We start from the raw sequence: 23,367 nt of genomic DNA on the forward strand, positions 1-23,367 counted from the left end.
ACATAGAATAATTAAAACATAATTTCAATAATTAAATTTTATTTGAATTGACGACACTTTACTGTAAAAATTGAAGTACCATTAACAGGTTGTTAATAAAAAAAATTGATTTCTGTACAACCTGTATTTTGTAGAAAACTGAACGATCGCTGAACACCAATATGCATTTAATATTAAGCCATCAAATGATACAAATAATACTAACAACCATCAGTAACCCTAACAGTGGCGCTATTAATCTTGTGTATACCAATCAGGGCAAGTTATCATACAATCTTATGAAAAATTAATACAGCTTTGTATGAGTTTCAAAGAGCCAGGTCGACGCAAACACCGAAAAAATCTGCACAGGGCTGCTCTTAATCTATGGTCACTAAACAATTGTTATCTTTATAGTTCAACGTAGTAAATAAGGCGTCTTACTCCATTCATACTTTTACTTACACGTTTTGCTGCTTCTTGGTGACGCTGTACAGCTTTGCACGTGGCAAGATAATGTGGTTAGCGAAGCGTTGCAGGAGCACAACGATTCGCCGCCGATTCGAGCTCGGGCTTTCATTATTCGGCGAAAATCATCCGAAAGATCCTGATTCACTTGTTTCCGCCCTTATTTTTTTACTGGAGCATGTTTTCACTTTTTTTTATTTTTTTTTATCTGTTTAATACTTATCTTGTTTTAAAGATCACCTTTTATAAATCCTAAATTTGTGAAACGTGAAAAAACAAAAATAAAGTTGCTAAGGGGATGTAGTACATTTTTCCTTTTTGAAAACAGGTTAAAAAATTGCAATTTTAAAACTTTGCCTTTAGGCTGTTACCTTAAATTTTCAGGGGTGGATTGTTGAATATTCAACTTCTTTTAGTTACATAAATCGGTAAAATACTGGCTGAAGCTTCGAAGGCGGACTGTGGACTCCACGAAATCGCACATTTTACTCGAGTTTAATTTTTGTCTGGAGTCCACAGTCCTCCACTAGGGCAGCGAGCGTTGATTTTTGAAACTCTTTCTATGTTAGGCCAATCCCAATATTAGACATAAAGATTCGAGACGATTTTGCCCTCTGGATTTTTTAATGCGAAGTTAATAGAAAGTCTAGGTGGGCCACTTTTGCGGAAACACGTCCATTACTGCCATCTTTGACGGACTTATGTGTCCAAATTCGAGTGATGACCCAGTAGTACCTAAACACTGTTTAAAGCCACTCTGGTCTTGCACATGGCCAAACAAATTATATAATACCCAAAAGGAAACTTACAGGTCCTAACCAACATACTATTTAAATAAAAACTGACATCGCTTTATTCTGCCGGTAACAGCAGGTTATGGTTTTAATATTTAAATCTGCTGTATTCAATCAAAAAAACATAATGACAGCAAACGACATGCTGAACTGTCGGTTTAAATTTACATCTATAACAAGAACAGGGATTTTCTCAAATCGTAGAAAGTTTTAACGTTATCTTGTTGTGTATTTGGCGTTTTCAGGGGCCGCAGCGAAGCACACTCGGAACCACACCAGGCAACAGAAACGAAAAGTATATTGCACTCCTGTAGGGCAACGGATAGGGAAAGAGCAACGAACGAACGAACGAACAAACGGCGAACAACCGGTGCACAAGTAAATATACTATGTCGAAATGCAAGTCCACTATCTAGTGACTGCGTCGCCGATGACATTATAACTATAACACGTTATTGTCTCACAACGACATTTCAAACAGGCGTAAAATTCAAGCTGGTCCCATTATGGACTGTGTCTTTAAAGCAACTGATAACACGTTATTTCAGTCAACAACACGTTCATGTAACGAAGTATCCACCAGCGTTTCGATAGCAAGTTTTACAATCTTCTTATGGTGCATGAAATAAGCTGGAAGCAACACCGGAAGGTTTTACGGCGCCCAAACGGGCCACTTGCGCTACAGAAAAGGAAGCAAGCAAACTGAAAAAAGGTAAAGCGCCTTGGTACGCATTGCTATTTTGAATTCAAGCGAAATGTGAGGCGTTTTGCTATTGAAAGGGACATGGAACTAAAGGCGATAGAAAGCAAAACGAAATTACCACTAAAATATTTTTTTTTAATTTTTTTTCGGAAGAAGAGGAAGCCAAACACACGAAGGGCGCTTGCGGGATTGTTTTTAGGTTTAACGAACGGTGGTTTCTTTGTAAGAGCCTTTTATCCAAACAAGAAACCCTGCAGGACCATATTCGCGATGTTGGGTTTCCCCCCTTTATATACAAGAGTGTTTTTAAATCGGAAACAAATACAATCGAAAAACAGCCAATCGCGTATTAGTTTCTCCCCCAAAAAACGACATCCAAATTCTCAGGACGATGCAGGTAATTATTTTGGGGCCATATTTGCGAGGCGAAGGACCATGACGCAGCATTCTAGTTTTACAATAAGACGTCAATGCAGGGTGACGCAGCACTAGGAAAACAAAAGCAACGCAAAAACAGGAACGCTTTGGAAAAAGCAAAGTGAAGCAATTTGGGTATAGTTGTTGAAGAGCGGGCAGATTGCGCACAATGCGGAAATTCAGTTAAAGTATAGTACGTATACAACAACACGGTAAATTACCAGTTTCAACTTGGCACCGTTTAGTTATTTGCCGTTGCTACGAAGGGGGCGCAAAGCAGTACGCACAAAACAAATAATTATTTTGATGAGTTATAGTTGTCGCGACATGAAAACTGCTTAAATTTTTACGGTTAGATGTTCACGGAGACGAGTATACGACGAATAACTTGGTTTGCAGTACTAATCACAGTAATTGAAAACGGATTGTCAAGATGTGCGAAACGAAAAATTAGAAATAATTGTTATGGAGTACGTCTTACACAAAGTTACTGTGTTCACTAACTTGGTTTTGAGGTTCATTTAATATTTTCATTTGGCCGATTTCTTTCTGATTTTGAGATAAAAACTACATACTACCATAATATCGTTAATGTGTGTAATTCGCAAACACAGTGAAAAAAGCAGAAAGGGGTGAAACAGAACAGCGTGAATTTTGACTTCGCGTGTAAAAGCAAGAGCGAAAAATTAACCTTCAGCGGCAAGAAAAATAAATGCACCCTACGCACAAAAAAGGACTATAAATCGTAAAATAACAAAAAATTTGAACCGGACTCATAAGGTTTTCGCCAATTGGCAACCGGATTTATGGGCCTTTAGAAGGCGCTCAATTGGAATTACGACAAGTTAGAAAAGCACGCGCATATTTTGTGCAGTTTTTCCTGTTTTATTTTTGAAACGTTGCGGATTAGATGAAATCTTGAGGGCCACCCGATTTTCGATCACGTCAAAACCTTAGCAGCCTCGGGTCCAACTATTAGCACGCGGGTGTAAAAAAGGAAACAAAGAGTGTTCATACAGTACCGGCGACATATTCTCGGACAGCGAATTGATTGTTGATAGGTAATATTAGCAAACTTTCCAAAAATGTAAGCGTTTTTGCCAATAGGGATGTTCGATACCTTTCAAGATATTTTGGACAGAAAACGTAAATTACAAATCTTTAAAAAGGGACAAATTAACATAATAAAAAAGTAAAACTAGGATGAAAAGTTCATAGGATGACGTCTTAATTTTAATGGACTCACCAATCGGTTTCGATAGCTGCTCTACCTTTTCAGGTAGCTATCACAGCGTTGCACATCTTGCAATGCTGTAATGTGAAGCTTAACAGAACATTCGTTCGACGATCTAGTATCGCACGTCTACTGATAAACAGACGTGTTATCTATAATCCAATATAGTTCGAAAGTATTAGACATACCTACTGGCAACCGCTCGCGTTCAGCGAACGAAGCTTGGCCTAACACACAGCAAAAAAACACAGCCACAAAAAAAGGGAAAAAGGAAACGAACTTTTCGCGGAGGAGCAGAATAAGAAGGAAAAAGCGAGCGACGCGTGAAAACAAATAGGGGTGAGGGGTGGTCAAATGGATCGGACCTGGGGAATACCCAGGACGGCCTGGCCGACGCCGAGAAAGTAGACGGACTGGGCGATGCCGAAGAGGGGCGCTATGGCGAGCACTCGAGGCTGGACTCCGCGGAAGAAGGAGCGAATGCCCTCTTCTTTGTAGATGCGCCTGCAAACAGAAATACACGTTAGATTAGAGGGGTTTATATCAGGTTTGCCAGCAACTTAAACAAATTTAAAAGACGTTTAACGATTTTAAATACGTTTTTAATACTTAAATTAGATTAGCCAACTCGACGTGTTTTGAATATAATTCGAAAATAAAACAGTTAAAATCTGTAGAATGGTCAACAAAATAAACTAAATGTCTAGAAGTTTGTTTTTCCACAACAAAACACTCAAATTAATCTGCACATCTGATCAAAGACTTTTAAAGATCCAAAGACTCGTGACAACCCTGTACACGAAGAAGGTTAATGGACTTCGGTTCAGGTGTGCTATGGAAGAATGTGTTTGAGCGAAAAGCACTGCGAATGCAGTGGATAAATGGGTGGGTTAATCGTTGGATTGCAGAAATAAAGTGTAGGTCGGTGACGAAAATTTGAATTAAGGACACACGTAAGGACAAAACGGTGGTTAAGGTAAAGTCAGAAACACGCTTGTCGGTATAAAAGCGTATTCAGATCTACAGAGTAAATTATCACGCTGAAGAACTATACTTAATTATCTTGTTTTTGTTGGTAAGTTGTTAGACTTATTATCGGAAGCATTTGAATCACGCTCGCTTCACATAAACAGTAAACTTTCGAAAACTTACACATTATCTAGGTCTTACTGTAGAGCAGGGGTTCCCAACCTTTTTTGCTGCTCGTACCCCTTTGTCAGGTCAGAGCATTCTTCGTACCCCCAAAAAATTATTATGGAATCTTTCAGATATATATTGCTAAATTACATTGCTTTTGTACCTCCATTAAACGTTAACCTGGTATTTCGCACACAAATCGCAAAAATAAATTAAACGTCAATTATTTTGTTTGTCACTTCTTAGTGGGATATGTGTTGCGACTTCATTGATAAAATTCGCTTAAACGATGGTCGATTTTATTCAAGGAAAATTAAGATTTCACATTTGAGATTGTTTTGTATTCTAGACCCATGTCTATATTTGTTTCGTAAATTGTTCGGCCAATACCTCCGGAGGCACAACCGATTTCTGTGCCCCAAATACTGTATTTTACACTCTAGTTCCAGAGATGAATAATAGTGGCTGTTTGTAGCAGATTTACAGAAACAGTATATTGAATGCATTTATCTGAGCATTTTGTTTCTAACTTTGTGATTGGTTGTTGATTGCTGACAGCAAGTAAATTTATATTCATTTCTCAATCTCTTGACGACAGACGGTGCAGTTAAAATAGCGGATTGTTACAAGACAATGAGGTTTCTTACTAAATAATAACAAATGTAGATATTTGATTTTTTTTTTCAATGCAAAGACCGTAATGGCATAATGTAATTTACAATTCCAAAATAAAACTGTACTGTTAAATCTGTCCCAGGGGTACGAGAACCCCCGGTTGGGAAGCCCTGCTGTAGAGTAAAGTAGGTCGACTTTCCAAAATGTTGCATGATTTTTACACAGCACGCATTTCTAATTTTTTGGCAAACATTAAATATCCGATGTGGTTGAACGAAAAGTGACAAACACACACCTGAAACAGTCGACGACGCCAGTGTAGTTGTCGGTTGCACGGTGAACAGACTGGAGTCTGGTCTTTACCACTGAAATATACACAATTCAAATTTGAAGCGATTAATTAACAAACACTTAACAGAATCCGGTAGAGCTTGTAAAACTTCAATCACAGATTTAAATCACCAAAATAGTCAAGCATCTCTTTGCAGCCGAAATCCAACTTAAGTGGTGAAACTCGGCTTTAAATGTATACACATACAGATATCGCATGGCGGTAAGTGTGAAACATAAAAAATAACGAAAATACAAGTCGTAGATCATTGTTTTTATTTCCCGAAATTTATTTTACAAAAAACAATTTCAAATATGCAAAAAAACATTATATCTTGCGGAGTAAATACCGGAAGAGGTCTCAAAATGTTTTCAAAAATAAATATTGGAAGCAGATTTTTCAACTGGACAACGTGAACTAACGGAGAGTCAAAATGCGACCCACAAGGCCATACAATGCGGTCTGTGATTCGTTTTTTTTGTTTATTAAAAATGACCTCTTACATTTTTTACAACCATGCGCCCCATATTTGCCCACCTCTGATCTAAAGCATATTAGATCGCATGAATAGAAAAAGAACGTTAGGATAAATCTCCCTGATCCTTGCAATTCATCCTAGCTATTTGATTTTAGTAATCTCTGTTATTACTCCGTCGGAAGTTGTATAAGCAATTAAGCATATATTTTAGATGCACCCTCGCTCTGCGCATGAGGATATACACTACAGCACATCAGAAGGTGGCAGCTACATAACACGACGCCCACTCACCGTCCACGGGATTGACGGCGGCAGCGGCGACAGCACCGGCCGTGGCGGCCGACAGGAGCGACACGATGAAGGGAGATCGGGTTGAGTCGGAGTCCTTCATGCCGAACCGGTTCAACTTGGCGAAGAGAGGAAAGTAGATCATCGAGAAGGGGACGTCCCTATTTTGAGGTAAGAATGGCGTAAAATATTTTTCAGTAGAGGCTGGGATCGCGGAACTGTAGGTTTGGCTCTGATTTTTCGTGAAAGTTTAACCTTTAATCTCCATAAAAGTGATTTTAGACAGTTGTGTAGTAAATGATATGCCCACTTCGAAACACCTTATTGGACAAAAGACCGATCTTCTAGGTATAACGCATTAATTCTATACTATACTTTTGCTTTTACCCTGAAAAGGTCATTGGTCTAGGTTTAACTGAATCGCTATGTTGTGTAAATATATAAGGTATTGTATAACAAACCCATGGTTCAACATAAATTCTTACATAGGTTATTTTCGCATTGAAATAGAGTAACAGGGACTTCACCACTGACCTGAGTAGGGTTGCGAAGACTCCACGGTAGAATCCCGAAATACCATAGCGTTCGTAAACCACGAGGAAGGAATTTTTGCGATGGCCGCCACTTGCTGCAATCGAAAGTAGTTTGCATTAGAAGTGTTCTATTGTGGCCAGAAAGGTAAAATACAGAATCTATTTAGACGTCTGAGCCTGTGTAGCTCAGCTAGTAGAGCGATGGTCCCGATAATGGCCGCAGTTCGTGAGTTCGAACCTCACTGCACGACTGCAGGCTAGGTATTTTTTAGTCTGTCCTGCTTGCATCAGTCGACCGATTTTTTCGAGGGCTTCCGGTGTACTGTGATGCGTAAGCGGTAATAGTTGGCCAAAAATCAACTTTAGAAGGGCTAGATCACAGTTGTTGATGTATGTGTATCTTTTTATTTAGATAAATATGTGTAGAAAAAATAATCATGCTTAGAAAATCAACCCAACAGCACAATAAAATATATTTCTTTTTACACCAACTTACTGCAGTTAAATGCTGAATATTTAAAATCATGACAGGAAACAGCTTCACAAATAATGATATGCTATTATCGTAACATTGCACTGATCAAATATTAAGTACCGGTACGCTCGGTACGCTCGTTCAGTATTTGAAATTTTAATATCGTTAGTAGTAGAGATGTCCGATACCTGACAATTGATTCCGATGCCGATATTTTAAACAAATAATATCGCGATCATGTCCGATTATAATGACTTTAGTATTTTAAACAAACAAAATAGACTAAAATAGAACCTTCAAAGATAAGTTTCGCAGGTTTTTAGGCCAACATTTGCTTTGGTATTAAGAAGTTTACTTAGCATCAATTGTTAACCTATGCTATGTTTTGATGAATTTACTTAGAAATTGCCTTGGTTCGGAAAACTTATGTTGGAGCTAAGCTTATCCTATCAAAGTACTTATACGTGATGCAGTTTTTAACCTCTCACACCAGTAACAGTTTCACTAGAGATTCCATCTTATTAAAAATGCTTTTCGCCTAAATGGATTTTGTTATTATCAGAACGTCCCTTTATCGTGGAACTGCACGTAAACCGATTTGCGGTTGATTGGAATGCGTCGTGGCGAAATGTAATTACCCATTAGCTTGCCGCAGTTCGATAAAATCGATAACACAACGTCAACGATTGGTAATGTTTCGCTTTCGACATGCTTATCGGGACATTATATTAACATTAACCGGTTTACGAACCACCGAAAAACTTTCATTAGGATAATGGGCAAAAGCCAAACGAGCTATATTGGGGGCCAATTCGAAATCGTACAAGCTGGAAAAATGAAAAGAAATCGCGAGTAAGTTTATGCGAAAACCTCAAACGCCTAACACTTACTATACATGTGGCAAAAAACATAGAACGCTACATAAAATGTTATTAAAGAAAGGCGTTTGAACACGTAATTTCAGGTCATATGTCAGGTGGGTTTAAAAGAAAAAAATAACGTATGGTAATGGATCACTAAATTTACAGAAGAGCACCGCTTTAAAAATTCTTGTTTAATGGGAGTTTTTGCGTCTTTTTAACAAAAAATACCGATTACTTTTAGAATTGTCATAGATTTTAGATACAGCGGGTAAAAAGAAATTCTAAGCTATAGACTTTTTTATATGAATGGACACCAAAATGGACACCAAAACTCCCAAGTGTTTACAGTGATACGAAACAAATCATGTGTTTATTCAAACTGCGTTACAAGTGAAGGAAGACTTACAGTGAAGTGCATTAATCCTTCCCGCATCTTGCCCGTAGATTTTCATCACTTCCATCGGAGCGGTGACCACCACCTAACGTAAAGCAAGAAATGTTTAGGACGGGACGGCAAGGCAGTACAAAATTATAAAAAAACGAGGTATTTATAGCATGTACCAAGGTATGTGGGCGAATAAACTGCGGCAAGTCATAGACCAAAGTTCCAAGGAAACAAAATTGAGTCTATTTTCTTATCGTACCACATTTACAAAACGAGCAATCTTGTGACAAAAATATTGTCACCAATTAAGTCGAACCGTTAGCTTTTTGATATGATAAGAAAGTTGACCAAAGAACACTCATTTTACGTAAAGCCTTGTTTACAAAAGTGGTTACCGACCACCTTGGGGTGCCAATTCTATCGCTCAAGGGTGCCGCGAGGTATTTTGGACTTTTTAGGATTATATATTTTGCTCTATTGGCAAGTTGTTTGTGTGCAATTCAAGTGCGATATAAATGGTCTCCTGATATAAACCAATTTTTAAGCGCAAATTTGACACTGACATTTAGATAAATGTAATTGTATGCCTGTTATTTTTATTTTGTTTATTGTGACATTATGGCAAATCACTAGCAAAATCACTAGTAAGGGTGGCGCAAGCTGAAAAAGGTTGGGGATCTGTGGTTTAGAACATAATTATGTGCCACCTTGTCCCAAGTCTCGCCTGGAAACTGTAATGAATAGAAGACCACTCTGTGTGCATAAGAACTTGGGGATATCAACATTGCCTCTGTACAGATCAAATTGGCCAAAATGACAGGAAATCATCGGGATGCAACAAAGAAAGATTTCCCACCGAAAGCGCGCGCCAAAGCCATGTCGGAAACGACGCATTATCGAGCTCCGCGAAACCGCACGTCGCTCCTTATCATCTGCCCTTTTTAGCCGATCATCAATAATGCAGCGCTGCTCTAACAAGGAAGGTCGTACCGAGCGGCGCACAAAGTTCGTTTTTTTTTCGCCAGTTGTAACATTTTCCCCGACACGATTATAATTTGCCTCTCGAAAGGTAAGATTAATTATAGAAAAGGCTTCGCGCACACGCTGTAGGGTATTCTTTTTTGTGGACGTGGCACGACCTTTCCGTTGTACATTGAACATGACAGTGAGTGGTGATCGCGGCGTAAAAAAGGCGGTTGCTGTAACTTTCAAACTAGTTGGGTTGCTCTTATTTTTTCATGTAAAGCGTGTGGTTACGTGCCGTGTACATTAAGACAGTTTAACAGTACATTGGACTTATTTTCGATGAAAGACTTTCCCAAATGTTTAAAATTCTTAATGAGCAATGTCTGCCTCATAAAAACAAAACTTGGGGAGATTTTTTTTTACTTTTTTACGCGGGTTACGCAAATAACTATCATTGCTCCCGATTAGGGATGTTCAAAGTAGAATATCGAATCCTTGCATTCGAATCCAGATGGGCGACTAATTACTTCGCGTTTCGCGATAACGTTCGTCTAATAATTATTGACACAATCAAGCATTATTGGGCGAGCGACTAACGTGTAATTTCAGGTGGGGGAGTTCCCAATTTCCCTAAATGCGTGAAGTTGCAAACGTAACATTACGCTGTAAGAGGTGCTGGATGTCGACCAAATGCGCTATAGGGTTACTTAAGGTCAACTTTAGGCCAATATTCAGCGAGGTTATACAGTAATGCACAGCGTAATTGTCAAGTATTCGTTATGTCAATAGTCACTTTGTATTCTTTGCAGTACATTATTTGACTGCATAACAGATCATTTTATTCAAAAAAGAAGCACAAAAATCCAACAATGCTTTAAAAAACAGGACGGAATTGCTAAAGGGTTCTGTGTGCAGTGTTGCATTGTACTCACTATAGACAAAAATATAAGTTTTACAACAACTTGGACAGTTGACATATTACAGTTTACACAACTGCTTCAAATGACAGTTGTTAAGAATGTTAAACATATGGAAGATTTTTTCATTATGATGTACACATGTTAGCAAAAAATCCCTTCCCCAAACAAAATCGAGGTTAAATAATTTAATAAAATTATACTAGGATTCCATATTTTGGATTCGTTATTCTAGATTCAAAACCTATTATTCTAGAATACCTTGGTATTCTACTTTGAACATCCCTACTCCCGATATTCACATTTTATGTCAATTTAGAACACCTTGCGTTAGAATTTCATAAATTAGGTTGTTTTAGCACGGTAATGACGTTAATTGTTATGGGGTCGGACTGCCATACTTTTCGCCAAGTTATCGTACATCGGAATCGGAATAAAATACCACGTATTGAACATCCCTTTATTTTATTTCAACAGAAAACGCATACACGCAACACATGGCCGTTGTATAGAGAGCCTCATTGAAATATGTTACAAAAAAGTGCGAAACTTTACGTGTCAAAAAGCCTCACAGTTATCACGTCCGAATCACTGCCTAGCCACGGATCAGACCAGATGGTAGGCTCGAAAAGTTGGGTGTCTGCGGGCCGCATTGCAAACCGCAAACACGGATACGCGTAAAAGTTCGATCTGCGGAAAAGTTTGTAAACTTTAACAGGCTCTCCAAGGCAATGTTTTATGGTCAGGGTTACACTGGAAGTTTCCAACAGCGCAAACAGTACGGAACGCTGTCTGGTCGAAGACTTAACTCTATTTGTCCTAGATTTAAACATCGTCTATCGAGCGGCCCCCTGTGACGCACTTGCATAATTTATGTTCAACGTCTTAACGCACGTCTTTAACAGAAAACAGTTCAAGAAGTAATTCTTTTGGCGAATCTAAACAACAGATAAAACAGCGATTGGGTTCCATTCCGAATTGTAAGGGCCAAATTCAAAGCATCAGGTTACATCCAAATGTAATGCCAGAGATTTAAAGCAGTGCTTGCATATACTGACGTCATGTATTTCGATGCTAAAATTACGACTCGTCTCCCTGTTTTTGTGAAACACAATTTTATGCCGCGTAAAATGCCTACGAATGATAAAACACTGTGGAACAAAATGTGCTTGTATTAACTGTATGTATCAGAAAATATTCCAATAGACTAGAGACAAGCTACATACATTAAGATAGAGGTCACATTGGTCGACGTGAAGTAATTAATTAAGGTTATACGCGATGTTTGAATCAAGCAGGCCAATCGCCTTGGGACCAGCTGTACACGCCAGTAGAGGCACACAGTCACTTATAAAAGTTATTGTAATATGATTATCAAATTGGATCTTGTGCGACCAGAAACAGAGAGTTTAATACTTTTTTTAATTCAATATCAATTTGTCTTGTCTGTAAATAGCCTATAGCCTTCTAATAATCAGGCGTAGACTGTCTTGTCAACGGTTAATTTTAATACAAATATGTTTTGCTGTCTACTATATTTTACTGTACATAAATGCATTTATTCTCTCTGTTTATGTTTTTTTAACGAAAGTAAACAATTTATCCATTTTTTTACTTATCCTGAACTCAAGGAGTATACTTCTAACAAATGGCGAGTATTAGTTGCCCATATGTGTGTATCGTATATATTTCAACCGACATCAAACCATTTGCGCAACCCTGGCCAATTATGATTAATTTGCAAACAGTTCGTTAACATCTAACATGAGATCAACAGATGCGGAAAGTACACGACCCTCATAATCAGACAGTATAGGTCGAAGGGTGTACAATCACTTCCCGCAACATGCTTTAAATCATATCCGGAAATATAATGGTGTACACTGTACAGAGTGGACTAATCATAATTATTGTCACAGTTAATGACCGATTGTCACAAATAAAACACCAAAATACCGACAGTTTTGTCGTGTTTTATCGGCTTGCGTTTTAAAGAAACCTAACTCAACACGACTTTGCAAAGGCGTAAAACGATGTGGCAAAACGTAAAGCGGTGTGCAGAACGACGCTTTGCAGAAAACGCAAGGTTAAGAAGGGCAAAGAGCCAAGAAAATAAAGATTGCGCAACATACCCGCAAACGCGCTACGGGCGTCGAATGACTGATTACCGGCTAATCGGAGGTAGGTAGGTTGTGTTAATCGAAACGTAAAAATACGCCGTTGCATCTACTACGCCAAGGCGCGCCTAAGCTACCGAAGAAGATAGGAGTTCACACGTAAGGCTGGTTTGGGTTTAGAAATTTTCCATTTTCTTAGAGTTTTTGCACTGGGGCTGATTACTGTAATGCCAAAAGCGTCAGAACATTTTTTTATATTTTTCCCTCTTGGTGTGATAATGTTCGACAACAGGGTGAATGAGAAAACTGGCCAAATACAGGCGTCGTGTATAAGCTAGCAACAGAGGTTGAATAAAAGTAATAAAGACTGTTAAAAAACAAGTTGTATAGAGCGTTTTTTTTTTATCTTAAGGCAGTTCGATCCGAATTAGAAAAATAAATTACATAAAGTCGCAGAATTTTTTTTCTCCTCCTGCTATCTTAACGTATTTGCATTAAATACCCTGTTGGGCGTGTTTACGAAGCACCATCGACACCTCTTTAACAAGCAGCGCTTATTCAGGATTTAAGTTAGAGATTACGTCATACTTTGGGGCGATGATTTTGTCGCGTACTTCGATCGCGATGCGGTTCTGATGCGATTGTGATTAGCACTCAGCGTCACATTTTTCCACGCGCACTTTCAGTTGCGTAAGCATTTCGAATCATTACAAACGAGCCTAAAACGATATTAATGGACGATAATATTTAAAAACAACTTCTCTGGTACCAACGTTTTGGCAACCTATTCAAATCGCCTTTATCAGGGCGAATGACACCGATTAATAGACGATTTTTATAACGGGCAAGCTACGACCCGCGAGAACTGTTTTAGTTAAAGCAAGCTTAAACCTTTTTATCTTGGTTTTAGAATATATTTTTTACAAATTGAGCATTTAAGGAATGCTTGCCTATTCCTACTTTTACCAGCTTGTCCAAACAAGGATACAGCTTTCTAAAATAATCACACTTGATACTATGTGTAATTCCGTTCAGCTTTTTGACCGGAACCTTCAAGACAACTCATGTTTCTCATGCGAAAAATTGCCCAGCGCTAAGATAGACCAATATTAACATGATATAGGGTCGGCAAACAACGGGTCGAAAAATTCCAATCCTGCATATCACTAGTGGATTGCGATAAACTTAAAAAGCGTTAAAACTTTGAAAAAGATGTAAAAGCGCGTTTTTTCAGCCATGAAGCTGTCATTGTCACAAAGCGCCGCCATGAAGCTGTCATTGTTACAACGCAGCAGGTAGCGCAAACAGTTACCGCTTTGATCTGTACATAAAGCAAAACACCCATCCATCGTTCACGCGATTTCAACATCCTGGCTTGTCGGCAGGCATATGGCGCGCTATTGCACAATACTCTACGCCGCCTCAATGGCTTATCTTTCGAGCTATATAGTGAAACAGCTTCAGTTTTGATTTGGACTGACGCAGTCGTTAAACGTAGGCTGGTTTCAGCCATCAGTTCGCCAAAGTCTTATTGCAATCATTCCATTAAGCATTTTGCCGACCTTGTAAATCATTGCAATGCCAACAAAAATTTTTAATTAAAGACGGGTTGACGAATTTAGAGTAAATTAATTTCCTTTTTGGCATTTTCAGGCTATTAGTATGGTCCTAAAGTCAATTAGTGGACTCTGACCAATTTCCGACATTGAATTCGTTTCTTTTTGCCGGACACACATTCGTACCATCAAAACACCATTATCAAGCAAAAATATTGAAAAATGTTGGCGTTTGCTGCGTTGTCCGGCTCGAGGCGTCGAGCCGGGTTGTTATCGCAAACGAACGAAACGTTTAACTTTCGGTGAATTTTTCCAGCATTCAGTGGTAACAACATGCAATTATCAAAAAAAAAAGCGATTTCGCGCACGCATTTTGCATCGAAATTGTTGCCGGCTGCAGCAACAATGTTTAATTAAAATTCCATAAGAACGAACCTCGAAAAGTGCATCGTCCTTGGCAAGTTTTAAAATATGCAGCGAAGTCAGGCCACGATGGCCTGGTGCAATGTCACTCGATAAGGCACTAGGAGTCTAGCGACAATCGGGCGGCGTCGAAACCACAGGAAAGACCCAATCGAAGTACCAACGATAGGGACTTTTTGGCCTGCTCGAAAGCCTATTTTTAAACATACTGCTACTTCTTTGTCCAGCCTAATTAACTTTTATTTTAAACCATTTGTTAAACGAGCTACCCTGCATTTCAATACGCGTTTATTTGTTTTAAAATAAAATTTAAAATTTCATTTTTAGGCCTCATTAAAGAAAACCTAGCACATTGAAACCAGAAGCGAAATCATTTGGGTGAAATAGTTAAGGTGTTTTTAACGTAATGAGTAAAAATCCTTAACAATATATTAATAAAATTATACAAAATATAAAGATTATTTTATCTCTACTTTTACATCTAATTTCGTCAATTAAGACGCCGCCCAGGTCATACCGACCTGGGAGTCATACTAAACCTGGATATTGGTTAATACAATAAAATATCATAATAGTCTGGGGAAATGAAACGAAATCAGTGCAAAAGAATCAATTTTGTCGGTTATAGTGCATCACAAACAATTAACGGTAAGAATGGCATTATCGCTTGTTCGATCGATTCGACTTGGACCCAACATAAACGGGGTATAACAATCACATCTTAAAGTAAGTTGCCCAAATGTTCCGTAAAGATTTTTTCAACACCTGCAGCGTGTATCAATTTTAACTACTTTCCGCTATAAGCTAAACGGGTTAAAGTTGCTTATGTGTTGCGCAATATTTGTGGCAGTTTTAGTTGCTCAGCAAACAACTTTCAAATATTTCGTCGCACGTCGCCCAAGGTCCATAACGCCTCAAGGACAAAGCAGAAATGCTGATATAATACGCGACTTGAAAGATTGATCAGGGAAATGTGTGTTTTGGGTTTAAGCAACATGAAGCCCTAGTTTGGCGTCAGAAATATGCGCCGCATTTTCTGGAAATGTTACAACAGTCGGATCAAACTAAAAGAAAGAGCAGCCGAATGTTGTTCAAGTTCGCAGAAATTATTAGAAACAGCTGAACAGAACTTTTGCCTAGTTGACATACATCAAACCACGTGTAAAAAGAATAGAGACGCCCAAACGCAGCATGATTTACCATTTCCTAAACAACAACCATCCGTGAAACAAGTGGGGCTCGTATAGATATACTCTTTACAAACACAGGAAATTCTGTCGTAAACAACCTATGCAGTTGTATAGGTAAAACAAATTACTCTCGGACCCGTACGTAGTAAACAACGACAACAACAGTTAGCACTTCATCTCTCGATACAAAACAAGTTAAACCGATCGCACAATAAAGAATACATGGGACAGTTGGGACACACATATGGCATTGCGCTGGGGTGACGCAATTGGTAGTTGAGTTTGGTTTTGCCACGACGAACAAAAACAGAAATGGCCTCTTGACGGGAAGAGCTGGCACTTGTGTTGAAACCGCCTCTGTCCATACTATAGGCAAGCTAACGGACCGCTTATCTTATACCCGCCTCTATTTATTCCATTTCGCTTTGATGAGATTTTCGCAATACGACCAGCTGTTTTTAGCGCGGTCTCGCAAACATATCAGTCAATAAATAAAAAGAACAACGTGATTAGGATAGTGAGCTTCGCACTTAACAAAATATGTTGCGATGCAACACTGTCGACTCTAACGAACCGCCAAGCACCGCCATTCGACCGTATGTTTTGTAGCCTTGCGTTAACTTACAGGCGTTTTTTGCAACACTAACAAACATTTTTCAAGGCGTTCAATTGATAATTGAAGGTACAACTTTTACCCCATGCCGTTTGCCTTGGTTAAGCTCGCCAAACAATGTAATTTGGCCCATGACTGATTTCTCATACAACTTTTTGACAAGAAATGAGCCTTAACGTTTTTATATCGTGATTTTAAAACATTTTATCGAACAAAACCCACTTGTAAGGCATTTCCACTCACCCTATTAGACAAAACAAGGATATTTAAAGCACATGTAAAAAGAGTAACACTTTGTATTATGTGTGTTTCAGATCCTATTTTTGATACGGCCCTACAAGACATTTCCTGTTTTTCATGCGGACCTTTTGTTAAAAACAACCGCCTAACATTGGCTATAGATCTGCTATATGTATACATAATGAAGGGGTTGCCATAACATGTGCCGATTTTGTCACCGCTGTTATCTTTATTACTGACTATTAATAGAATTCTTACTGTCGGAAAAAATGGTTACACAAAAAAACAAAGAAAATTCCTTTTCTTAAAAACGACCCATATTAGGAAAACAAGTTCTCAGGTAACCACGTAAATAATCTCTAAAATAGGGGAAAACAGCTGTGGGCCTTGCAGATAGTATTAAGTGACCTATAATAATATTTAAAATAAGACAGAAACCGAACGATTGTGCCCAGAATAATAATTAATCGAAACTTTGGCACCAGACTTTGCTTTGGAATTTTGCAACGTTCAGCTAGACGGGCCTTTCCAATGATATGCATGTCGACGACGTTTTCACAAACTTCAGGCTTCATGCGATCGCACATTGGCCGCCGTATCAGATAACGCATAACGCGGCATTGCGATGGCGATTTGACCCAAATAGGTGCGCAACAAAATCAATAGAGACATTGGCCGCGGGTGGTAGTGGTGGTTCGGCGCTGTGTCCATCTTGAAACACGCCCAATGTTGCGAAGCCCTTCTTCGCAGGTAAAAACAAGACAAGAAAACACGACGGCCGTTGTCGCGCCACGCTAACGGACCAATCAGAGCGCCGCGAGTTCTACACTCCCTTTTCGCTGGCGATCGGATTGGCTATTTATGGATGATGTGAACGGGCTAATATTTGAGTTTTCAAGGGTAAATGTATTATCGATATTTACCAATACAGCGTGTAGGTCAATAAACACGTATCGCTCGTCAAACTGTTTGCTCGCGTTACCCCCTTAAAACTCGACCTTTTGTCTTGAGAACAGTACCCTATTCATCAGCAACGATTAATAAACATCATAAAGGATTTTCAAGAAATTTACTGATAGCATGGTAAAGTTAAACCCAATTTGTCGATTTCAAAAGTCCTTTTATCGAATTCAGATGTCTGACAAAACAACAACATGTGTTTAGCTCAAACAAAATTCTTTCTAGTTCAGTTTGCCTTTTTTCACATGCTATACGGTACAGTTAAAACAGGCTTAAAAATTTGCTATTACTGAAAAATTAAAAGGGAGTTTAAAAGTACATGGGGATGGGGCAAATTACTGTTCAACTAAAATCAACAGTCAAAAACTAAACATATATTTAACAAAAAATCTTGCATTGTATTCACGAAAGACACTGTTTGAGTATACCTAAGGACAAGTACTGTGATTCTTAAGATAGAGACTGTACAACCACTCTATATATAGACGCAACATTTAGTGTGCAAGTGATGACGGCCTACTCCACAGCTGAACACATCTTGCCATTAAACTTGGATAGATATGTTTCAGTGTTATATTGACTTGAGCTAATTAACTAAGTCAAAAAGTCTCACAGAAAAATTATTTGACTTTAAGCTTTTGAACAAATGACTTGGGTTGAAATAAAGTGTTTTCAATACCATTGTTTTTTTTAATTGGACAATTTATCTTATTTTTTTTTTTAAACAATTTGCTTGCTTTACGTTGCGTTTTTCCTATTTTGATAATAATTGCACAAATTTCAGTTTTAGTAGTTTACTGTTTATTGTTATGAGTAGGGTTTGACTTGGAATTAATTTGCTCCAACTATGAATTGACCGCGACTTGACTTGTTATTTATTCAAAAAAGATTTGACTTCAACTCAAGTTATTTTACAAAGACTTGACTTGGACTTAGTCATTTCAAAATGACTTGTTTACAACACTGCTATGTTCTTACTAAAGCACAAGTTCTTAGAATCTTTTTCAACTGATAAAGATTACCTGGCAAACTCCAGCACCAGCTCCAGCCAAAAGTTGGTTTTGGATGCTGATTGACCGACCATCGCTGCTCAGTTGTCTTCTCAGAACATCATTTACAGTTAATTTAATGGCTTTTTCTGGCAGGATCAAGATCAAGTTTGGCAATATACCTGAAGTAAATATGTTGTTTATCAGACTGCCAAGTTGTAAATGAATGCTCCCATAAATATCCCTGCAACAACTACAAGTTATGCCTTTTAAAATGAAGCTTCCCTTTTTGTTAAAAAACAATATGGAAGCGTAAACACATTTATACAAAATCATTGAGATAATTTGACGGAGAAAAATTTGTGTATTCAAAATTAAAAATCAAATTGGATTTATTAAAATCAAGTAATTTCTAAACTAACAAAGATAGATGAAAATACTGTTACTGACAGGCTGACAGGCATTGTTTCAATTGTTAGTTACTGCTAGGCATTGTTTCAATTGCAAAATTTTATTAAAGTACCAATGTTTTGACCCTTTATTTTTTAGCAACTATAGCGAAAATATTACAGAGATAAATGTTGTCAACTGGATTTTACCAACATGGTACTTACCTCTGTAGAGCCCTGCAAATCCCTCGCTTTTTACAACCTTTTTGAAGCAGTCAATCCTAAAAATGAAAATAAAACATTGTGCTGATCATTGCAAAAGAACCCTGACATTCAACGTGTAATTTCATTGAAACAAATTAGACTGCCATAAGTTATAAATTTAGACGACTAACGCACAAATGAAAAAAAACAGCAAAGGCATTGTTAAGTGTACAAAACGTATGTTAACTATTCAATCTGAAAAAGTGAAGTATGGACTTTGAGGGTAGTAAGTTAGCTCACGATATTTGAACAGTCAGTTACCGCTGGATAGATAGTGGCAACTACACACAGTCTGAAAGCCTTGGTGTGTTAGATTGATTAAAAAAAGAAGTAGTGCAACAAGAAATGCTTGGGACACGAACCGCGATACGATGAACCCACAGCTGGGTTCACTTCACCCCTTCTTCAAATGCTCTTCTGCAAAAGTAAATTCGTGAGTGTGATCTAGGCCTAGAATCGGGGTCGGCATGTTTTCGCGCCTTACAGCTGCGGCTTCCGAAATGCATGCATAAAATTGAACGCAGGTAAAAAGGAAAATGTGCAATTTTAGCTACAGATAAATGTAATTACTGCATGGCAATTTTTGAAACAAATAATACAAATTATGGGTATTACATATAAGCAAAGCTTCAAACAGTAGATTTAGCTTTATCACAAAAATTATTGTTCTGGTTTCAATTACATGTCTTACATGGAATATTCCTTTATTTTAGTGTTTTTAAGTTTGGATTTATGTTTTAATTATGAATGTTTAATAGTAATAAATGAAAATTAATTTTAGTGATCTGTTATTTGAGTTGTTTATAACTTTTATTAGTTATCAACACTAACTCTGACAGCTGTTCGACGTGTTATATATATCATTTAAACAAAACTGAAAAGTCACAAAATGCTTTACTTTATATGATTAATTTATTAAGTTACAGTTTTAAAGATTACAGTAAGTTGTAAAATACATAAACGTCTAAAACTGACAATTCTGTTCATATGTCATAGATAAATAGCTTTAGTCAGACACACAAAAGTCAGTCAAATTTAAAGATGATAACCATATGGAGTGAAGTGTATCAAGTTTGTTATGATTAACTAAAGCTATTTTCCCACCACTAAATTAGTATAAATTAAATAAGGAAAAAGATTTGTACTTACATTCCGCTATACAATTTTTTTCCATTTTCATTTGACTGATTTTGCAGGCGAGTCTTGGTTAGGTCAATAGGAAATGTGGTAAGAACACCGGTCATTCCCGCAACACCCCCATTAACTACCGATGCAACTCTGTATAATAGACAAACTTTTTAGTTACTCTGGAAATCGAAAAGGTTTAAATTTTTAATTAAATATGTAAAATGTACATTGAAAAAATTTGGTTTTGTAGTATATATATATATATATTGCTTCATATTACTTAAAAAATAATGTTTATTACACAATGTTTTCGGAAACTCAAAAACAACTCTTTTGACAATTTAATTAGAAGTATGATATTAGAAAGCCAAAATTGCATTTCATATTACTTAACTTACGTGGTTAATAGCTCAAGATTATGTTCATATGTCTCAAGTTCCATTACTTTAGATTCGTCCTGCAATGTGAAGTAATATTTATAAATCTAAAATTCAGTGATTGCAATGATATAAGTTAATGACCTTTTGCACTTAAGTCAATGTTTTCAAATGATGTGACTTTAGTCAGTGTGGTAAAATGACTTGACTTACGATATTCAGACAAATTACTTGAATTGGAATTAAGTCAATTTGGGATAAATAACTTGGGTTGAAATTAATTTAAAGTTTTATTTAACATTTTAATATACAGTTCAGCAATTTATTTTCAGTTTTACAATACAATTAAATTGCTACATGTGTTTTTTTGTTATTTGTTCATTGAAATAATGTTCATAACTGGACAAGTTTACTGGTTTATCGTTTTGTTATTATAGAAGAGATTTGACTTGCTTTGATAATAATGGCTTGACTGGGACTTTCAAAAATGACTAGTTTATAAAACTGTTAAAATTGAAAGTAATAATTTTGCTATAAAAAAAACAGGCGCTCGTCTAGAATCCTACCACAACGAACATTATTTGGGTTAGGGTGCCGGTTAGCGTTTGGGTTTGGGTGAGTCCAGTAATAGTGTTAAACAATATTACTTGACCTACCCACAACGAAACACTAACCGACACCCTAACCCACGTATTGTGCATTGCTTAATAATTATTTCAACGTTGTGGTAGGATTCTTGACCAGCGCCAAAAAACAATTAAGCACAACTTTTTAGAAATTAAATCACGTAATGAATATAAAATATAACGCACCAGAAATAATAATCTTTAGCGAAGAGAAGTGTTATTTACACAATCACAGACAGTAAATTCTTAGGTTAATTTTTAAAACAATCAAAAATCTGAAACAAACGCGGAACATAAAATAAAACAATTTCGCTAAAAGTGAACTGTAAAATACCGACTAGGCTTAATTTAAAACATCGGAGCCAAGAATTCGATACGTACTTAATAAATTCTAGTTCTACTCCTCGTCTTATCACCAACAAACAAAGACAGAGCTGTTCAAAATCGCAAAGACAACAACTTTTACGAAGAGCACGCACAATATGTTCACAGCATGAGAAACCACGCGTCGTCAAGAGTGACAAGAGAAAAAGGCCCGGCGTTTGCCTTTCTCTTTTTTCTCGAACAAGAGTCTAAGAATTTCGACACAAAACCTGAACCAACATGGTAAATTGATTGTCCGAATGGTAGCGCTATTTCATAGGATTATATGTGGTTGAGCACAACACTATGTCACGTCCTTTCCACAATATTATTACAACTTTAGCCTTGTGACGACAATCTTGATTCGCGCAAAAGTTTCTCCCATTTTACTTTGTTTTTGGTCTGTTTTAATAAAATCTATTCAGCCCAAGGCCGTATGCGTACTATGTAAAGCCGTATGACTCATGAACTCTATATACAAGCAATGTTATTTCGAGCAACAGGCGAAACTATTTTTTGTGCCCAACGCGCCACCTTTTGAAAGTATTTCCAATTTAAACCAGACAGGATTTCAGCCCAATATTTTTCATTTTGAAATGAATTAAGTTCCAGTTAAGTCAACTGTAAAACAACTTAACTACTAATCAAGTATTTTTCATAAATAACAATAAAGTCAAGTTTTAGTCTAAGTAATAATTAGAGCAAATCAACTCCAATTCAAGTCCAGGTCATAAAAACAAATATTAATTCAGATAAACTCGTTGGAATAAGGCCAAGTAAAAAATAACAAAAACTCAACATATAGCAAGCAAATAGTTTATTGCAGGGAGTCGAACCGTTTGACTTTTCCGGTTCAGGTTCGGTTCGGGTTCAAGGATTTTTTCGGAATCCGGTTCAGTTCCGGTTTCGGTTCGGAGGAATTTAAAAGTTCCGGTTCAGCTCCGGTTCGACCATCGCTATTTTAAAACCGGTTCATAAAGTTCCGGTTCAGATACAATATAATTTGCGTTAGTTCTCAAAATGTGGGTCGATAAATGTAGAGAATAATCTTTGAATTGTAAGTCATTTAATCTAAGTTACGCGACGTATTAAAAAACAACAACTCATTATTGAAATATCTAAAAATTAAAAAATCAACGTTTTTTTTATTCAATATTCATATTTTTTTTATAAAATTTCGAATATGGCGTAACTTGACTCTGTAAAATAGAAGTTGTGACGTCATGCCGGAGCGAACCGCTTTTATTTACAGGTTCAGGTTCGGTTAAGGTTCAGGTACTTTTAAATTATTCGGTTCAGTTCCGGTTCGGCTCCTTAAAATCTTATAAAAACCGGTTCAGGTTCGGTTACGGTTCGGATAAAATTGACCCGAAACCGGTTCATAAAGTTCCGGTTCGGTTCCGGTTCGACTCCCTGGTTTATTGTGCATAAATAAGATAGGTAACCCAAATTTATTAAGCAATTGCTTAAAGATAACGCCTTATTTATAACCAAATCATTTGTCTTAAAGGTTCAAGTAAAGTTACGTCATTTGAAAACTGTGACAACT

At 37.2% G+C, this 23,367-nt stretch overlaps 1 protein-coding gene across 2 annotated transcripts; it reads right to left on the bottom strand.

The window, feature by feature from the left end:
- Positions 1 to 1,500: 1,500 nt before the first annotated feature.
- Positions 1,501 to 21,929, bottom strand: LOC146161433 (mitochondrial glutamate carrier 1-like). Of its 2 annotated transcripts, none has more exons than XM_083385969.1 (10): positions 21,837 to 21,929; positions 20,851 to 20,909; positions 20,474 to 20,602; positions 19,286 to 19,341; positions 18,705 to 18,853; positions 8,722 to 8,794; positions 6,979 to 7,072; positions 6,448 to 6,605; positions 5,643 to 5,712; positions 1,501 to 4,099 (listed from the first exon to the last, which is right to left on the bottom strand). In XM_083385969.1, exons 2-10 carry the CDS (start codon positions 20,892 to 20,894, stop codon positions 3,946 to 3,948), a joined length of 927 nt encoding a protein of 308 aa, XP_083242095.1. In that variant the 5' UTR covers positions 20,895 to 20,909; positions 21,837 to 21,929; the 3' UTR covers positions 1,501 to 3,945. The 2 variants fall into 2 exon arrangements, with proteins under 2 accessions (XP_083242095.1, XP_083242094.1); XM_083385968.1 differs by lacking the exon at positions 21,837 to 21,929 and adding an exon at positions 21,642 to 21,732.
- Positions 21,930 to 23,367: the final 1,438 nt, after the last annotated feature.

The sequence above is a fragment of the Ascidiella aspersa genome, chromosome 3 (genome assembly GCF_963924565.1).
Source record: "Ascidiella aspersa chromosome 3, kaAscAspe10.2, whole genome shotgun sequence".
NCBI lineage: Eukaryota > Metazoa > Chordata > Ascidiacea > Phlebobranchia > Ascidiidae > Ascidiella > Ascidiella aspersa.

Coding starts and splice junctions, on each gene's coding strand:
- LOC146161433 (XM_083385969.1), bottom strand. CDS start 20,894: ATGGAACTTGAGACATATGAACATAATCTTGAGCTATTAACCAC. Junction 18,854..19,285: donor ATTTGCAGGGCTCTACAGAG/GTAAGTACCATG, acceptor TATTTACTTCAG/GTATATTGCCAAACTTGATC. Junction 6,606..6,978: donor GTCTTCGCAACCCTACTCAG/GTCAGTGGTGAA, acceptor ACCTCAAAATAG/GGACGTCCCCTTCTCGATGA.